This window comes from Balaenoptera musculus, chromosome 1 (genome assembly GCF_009873245.2).
Source record: "Balaenoptera musculus isolate JJ_BM4_2016_0621 chromosome 1, mBalMus1.pri.v3, whole genome shotgun sequence".
Lineage (NCBI taxonomy): Eukaryota > Metazoa > Chordata > Mammalia > Artiodactyla > Balaenopteridae > Balaenoptera > Balaenoptera musculus.
Genome location: NC_045785.1, coordinates 54224982 through 54231028, shown reverse-complemented (window position 1 = coordinate 54231028; position 6047 = coordinate 54224982). Strand labels below are relative to the sequence as shown.

At 54.2% G+C, this 6047-nt stretch overlaps 1 protein-coding gene across 1 annotated transcript; it reads right to left on the bottom strand.

Annotated features, from left to right (window-relative positions):
* Positions 1 to 3544: 3544 nt before the first annotated feature.
* Positions 3545 to 5436, bottom strand: FOXD3 (forkhead box D3). The gene has a single exon (XM_036854066.1). It carries the CDS (start codon positions 5296 to 5298, stop codon positions 3853 to 3855), a length of 1446 nt encoding a protein of 481 aa, XP_036709961.1. The 5' UTR covers positions 5299 to 5436; the 3' UTR covers positions 3545 to 3852.
* Between the last annotated feature and the right edge of the window lie 611 nt (positions 5437 to 6047).

Sequence of the window (6047 nt, the reverse complement as noted above, 5' to 3'; positions counted from 1 at the left end):
CTTCCTGTCATTCCCTCCCATGAAATAGACACACACACACAACCGCCCCCACCACCACGCGACCTGGGCATTCTGAGAACACCTTCCAACCTCTCCATCCACCTCCCAGAGAGGCGTTCATTTACTAATTATGCTGCAGTTTGCAGCATGTGTCTAATAGGCACATGGCTCTGGAACTGGCTTTCCTTCAGATTATAGTCTCTTCAGTACAGTTCTTCAAGGAACCCACGTTAAAACGTGCACACACACACACACACACACACACACACACACACACACCAGCCTTTCATAGTCCCCTCACTGCCAAGACTCTTCCTATAAACCATATAAAATAAATAACCTCAAATATAACTCTTAATTGCTTCCAAGTCCATGTTTCCTCATCACTAAACTTTATTGCTTCCCAATCTTTAGGGCAAACTTCCCTCGGGACTTTGTCCCTTCCAGGAGAGAGGCCGAGAAAAACAGTTTTCCAGAGATTCGACCTGGGTGTCCCAGGCAGGGAGGATGAGCACGGGAAGGGTGTCAGTGTGCTCAGAGCTTGGGAGGGAAGCAGAGGTCTCTCAGGGTTGAGAGTGGACCCTCGGAGACAAAACGCGGAACTTTTCCATCTGCTCGTCGCCCCCTACAGGCCACGTCCGCCATCGCAGCAAGAGCCCTGCAGAGCCCGGGCAAGTATTCTAGCCTTCGTTCGCATTTCCCTGGACCTCCGAATCCACCCTCCATTCCCGGAGGGACTGAGAACCGGGACCCCACTCAGGGACTTTGTCCAGGGGATACTCTAAGAGCCACAGGCCTTGGAACTGGATGGACTTTCTAGAAATGAGTGCCGGAAGAAGTGGAAACCAGTTTAAATTCGTGTGTAGCCGAAAGCTAAAATCCTCCCCATTAAAAAAAAACCCGCTTCTTCTTTTCATTACAAATAAATCTGCCTAAGTGAAATAAAAAGCCGATATCAGTCGTGTTGCCTTTAAATCTCAGTGTAAAAGGAGATTCCAGTGCCTTTCCTCGCTGCTGCTCGCGTCCGCTCATATCAAATGTGGGTTTCCAGCCCTCCCTTCCCCAAGTGCTTGCGTTCATTATATACGATATTTGCATTTTTCCCTTCTGGTCTAAGCCTTCGTGGTTTAGCAAGCTTAAACCAAAAAGAGCTTTTCAGCTGAGGTATGGCCAGGCCTATCTCCCTGACATCTGCCGGGACTTTAAACAGCCGCTGGTCGGTTTGGGGTCTGCGTCTAAGAGTCTCCTACCCTCCAAGAAATAAAGGGGACCATCTTCAGGCTCTAGTTCAAGGTTGATAAGTGTCTGGAAGGAAAGTTGCCGGGGGATCTCTCCTCTACACTCCAACGCCTAATGCATCGGGGGAGGGGGGTGGGAAGCCCTGCGAATCTCAAGCGGCAGCTTGTGGCCGAGTGTCACACTGCGGGCGCAGGCTTGGCCGGTATTGCTGCTATGCGCGGAAATATGAGCGAGTAATTTTATAAGTAACAAAGGATCAGGGATGGAATGAGGCCCCTGTTATCCAATGTCATTTAGAAGCCTTGGATCAGCAGCTTCTTGAGGCTAAAAGTGAATTCAAGAAGCCCTGCCTTTCCCTTTTCCCAGGGGTGTCAGCTAAATTTAGAAATAACCTCTATGTGTTTGCACAAATCATGTACCATTTGCTGTTTGTGTAAAAACCGATTAGCCAGACACAACTGTGAAACAACTTGTTACTTTTATAGCTGCAACACACAAACAAATTTAGATCCGTTTATTTTTCCTTGTAAAAAGAGATTAGAAGGGACCCGCCCGGAGACTGTGTGGTCCATAATCTCTTCTCCGTGAAGGTAACTGTTGCTCCTCTCGGTGGCGGTTGATTATCAAGTTCTTGTTTATCAAGTTAAACGATCTCACCCCCGGCAGCTTGTTTTATTTTAGGACTCTGATCCAGAAGGAATGTTTACTCAGGACACAATAATGTTTACTGTTTACCAGGAAGACCGATTCGGTTTTTGCGAGGAAGGGTCTTTTAAAGCGACTCCCTTAGCCCACGCCGACAGCAGGGAAATAAGGCTCGGATCAGCAGCCGGGAGGCGTCTCCGCGACCAGGGAGGCGAGGTGGACGCCAGCGCCAGAGACTGGCGGTGTTTTGCAAACAGCACGCGCATAGGGCCGAGCTGACAGTACTGCTACCCGCTCCAGTTTTTAAAAGCGATTTCGCATACGTAACTGTAACAGCTAAATTAATTACGAAATAATTAGAATTGATGCCATTTGAGGATATGTTATTGGTGATGGGAACCGGCTTCCCGCGTCTAGATGTTTCATTTCTACCTTAATACTTAAGGTTGCAACAGCTGAAATGTACATTAAAAATAATCCGCAAGGACATCTCCCCATTCCTGCTCTGTGATCTCGCATTTCACCCTAAACTAGCCTAAGGTATTTTTAAAAAGGTTAAAAAACGGGGTGATGTGCATCTGTTTTTAAAAGGATATTAAGGCCACTATTTCTTGGCCTTCGGAAAAGCTGCGGGTTGGAGGAGGCATCTACAGGAATCCTTCAGAAATCGAAATTATGTTGTGGATTACTGCCATAGAAAAGAAGTATCCTATTTGAAAATATTATGAAAGAATAAAACAACTGTGTATCACCTATCAGGTTAATATAGGTAATACAACTCCACTGCAAAATTTAAAATGCCATACATATATTTAAAAAGTTAACTGTGTTTATTACCACTTCCACTTAGGGGATGAAAATAAACAGTTTGAAAAATCAAGGCTTTAAATGCTAAAATGAGGGAGATGTTTGGAATTAACATTCTTTTGAAAGGATAATTGAAACGACTAAGAACTCTCATTTGGGAAGTTTTCATTGTGAAAGATAAAGTCTTGTATTTAAAAAATATTAAAATTGTGCTGATGTTTAGAATTAGGTTGGTTTTTTTAATGGCAGCTTACTTAATCTTCAGAAATATCTAGTCATTTAGATTTAATGAATTGATAGGAAGGAGATCACCACCAACATCCCGATTTTATATGAAAACTAAAAGAAAATATTAATACAATTTAAATTAGGCATATTCTTTCTCTAATTAAACTTCTTACACTCAAATTATGAATTAGCAAAATTTGAAAAGGTCATTCCTTGAAACTCCTCTAATATCTGGGAAAAATAAAACGCAAATACTATTTAAAAATCTTGTCATTTATCTCAGACACCTAAATAAAACACTAGGCTGAGCCTTTAAAAATTTTATTTACAAAGTTGTGTACAACACGATGGAATAACATTTAGAATACCATATATATTCATTCATATATAAACAGACTTTTATAATAGAATGACACTATTCGCCTTGTGAAAATCTTTTAATATTTAAAATCTCCCAACATCTCTATACATTTTTTTCTCACATAAAACTGCGGAGAGTGAACCTTCAGAAAAAATGAAAGTTCAGAGCTCTAAATCTACTGAATTTGTTTTTTTCTTAAAAAAATAAAAACCCCAAAAGGAAAGTCAATAATTTTTATACAAATATATACAAAGAATTTCCCTCCCATCCCCAAGGTACTGAGAGCAGGCGCCGTCGGGGTACATTTTCGGAAATTCGGTTTTCGGTTTTACCTGTACGGAAAGCTATTCCCCGCGGGTGCGCGGTGAGAGTTTGCTCCGCCAGCCTAGGTGTGCAGGACCGGGTGGAGGCCGCCGAAGGTCGATGTCGACGGGTTGGAGGGAGGAAATGGAAGAGAAGCAAAGTCCAGGATTGGGCAGGGGGGCCAGGAGCGGGGCGGGGCGCGCAGCTTGCAAATGCAGCCGACGCTCGAGGCCGCCGCCGGGCCCTGCATCCCGGCCACCGGCACGTCCCTATTGAGCGGGCCACTTGGCCTGCGCTGCGGCGGCGGCAGCGGCGGCGGCCGAGGCTGCAGGCTGCAGAAACTGTCCAGAGAGCGGCACGCTCAGGATGGGCGCGATGGTCGCCGTCGTCCGACTCAGCGAGAGAGGCTGGTGCGTGGCCATGAGCGCTGCCGACTGCACAGTCCCGGGCGGCCGCAGGAAGGACTGCGCCACCCCGCCGCCCCCGCTACCCCCGGTGCCCCCAGTTACCCCGGCGCCCCCAGCGCCCGCCGCCGAGCCCCCGGGCGCCGCGGGGCCCCCACCGATGATGTTCTCGATGCTGAACGACGGTCGCGCACTCGGCTCGGACTTAATGAGCGACGCCGTGGTGCCCGCGGCGCCCGCCGTGCCCGCGGCGGCCGCGGCGGCGCCCAAGCTGTTGAGCTGCAGCTGCAGGCCCGGGCCGAGCTGCGAGCCGAAGGCGGCCGCTTTGCGGCCCAACTCGCCCGAGGGCAGCAGCGGCACGGCGGGCGGCAGCACGGGTGCCACCGGCGGCAGAGCGTACGGGTACTGGAGCGCCGCGGCCGCCGCCGCGGCTGCCGCGGCAGCAGGGTGCGAGTACGCGCCGGCTGCGGCCGCAGGGTGCAGACCGTAGGGGCGGCCGTAGGGCCCCGCGGCGCCGGCCGCCGCCGCCAGGCTGTAGGCGCCGAAGCTCTGCATCATGAGCGCCGTCTGCTCACGCAGGTGCTCCTGCTGGTGGCGCTTGAAGCGTTTCCGGCGCCGCAGGAAGCTGCCGTTGTCGAACATGTCCTCGGACTGCGGGTCCAGGGTCCAGTAGTTGCCCTTGCCCGGGTTGCCCGGTTCACGGGGGATCTTGACGAAGCAGTCGTTGAGCGAGAGATTGTGGCGGATGCTGTTCTGCCAGGCGGGGAACTTCTCCCGGTAGTAAGGGAAGCGGTTGCTGATGAACTCGCAGATGCCACTCAGGGTCAGCTTCTTCTGCGGGCTCTGCAGGATAGCCATAGTGATGAGCGCGATGTACGAGTAGGGCGGCTTCACCAGGCTGTTCTTGGGCTTGTTCGGAGCCAGGCCTCCCGCCGCACCGCTGCCCGAGCCAGGCCCGCCACCGCTCCCGCCACTCTCCTCGCCGCCAACGCCGCCCTTGCAGCCGTCGGCCTCGGACGCGCCCGCCTCGCCCCCTGGCCCGGCCCCGGCTCCAGCGGCCTCCTTGGTCAGTGCCAGGGGCTGCTGGTGCGGCGGCTGAGGCTGCCCATGGTGGGGGGCCGCCAGCGTCACCTCGTCCGCCTCGTCCAGGCGCAGCTCGGGCGGCCCCGCGGGGCTATCGCAGCCCGCGTCGCTGTCCTTCTCCTCCAGCCCGTCATCGCCCTCGCCCACCACATCGATGTCCACGTCCTCGGCCGTCAGCACCGTCTGGCCGGACATGTCGCTGGCGCTGCCGCCGCCGGAGAGGGTCATCCCTCCTCGGGGTTGGTGGCGGCGGCGGGGAAGGAGCGGTGCGCGATGGGCGTCTTCAGGGGCTGCCGCCAACCTCAGGAAAGGGGTTTTGGGCGCCCCCGAAAGATGGGGGATTGGGAGAGGGGAGGGGGGCGTAGGTGGTTCGGGGCCCTCCGGGCTTGGCTCACACTCGGCGGCCCGGCATCGCGCGGAGCGGGCTCTGCCGTCCGCCCCCAGTGGCAGCGCTCCGCAAACTCCGGCTGTCCCTGGCGCTCGGTACTAGGCGCTCGCTGCCGCTGCCGGCCCCGGCGGCTTCTCCACGCCGCGCCCCCTCACTTCGCCCGCCTTCCTCGGCCTCTGGCCCGGGCGTGGGGAGCAGGAGCAGTGCTGGCGGGCGCGGGACGCCGGGCGCCGAGCAGCTCGGGAGGGCGCGGGCAGGGGCAACGGGGGGAGGGGGTGTCAGGGACGCTGAAGCCCCCGTAGTCGAAAGTCGCGTTTTAAGGACTGGCCTGATAGATTACTTTCTACTTAAAGATCCAGCGGGAGGCGGGGCCACGTGACCGTGCGTGACGTCAGGGCCGCCGCTGAGCCGGCCAAACTCAAGTTGGTTGAGAGAATTGTCAACAAAGGGACGAGGGACGCGCAACTCTGCGCCACACCGTGCGCTAGCATCCCGCGGGTCCCGAGGGCGCCCCGGTCCGCCCCGAGACCCCACCTTGGGCTGGAGCCCGGCGCGGGGGGTCGAGGGAGCCTGTGGGTGTGAGTGCGGA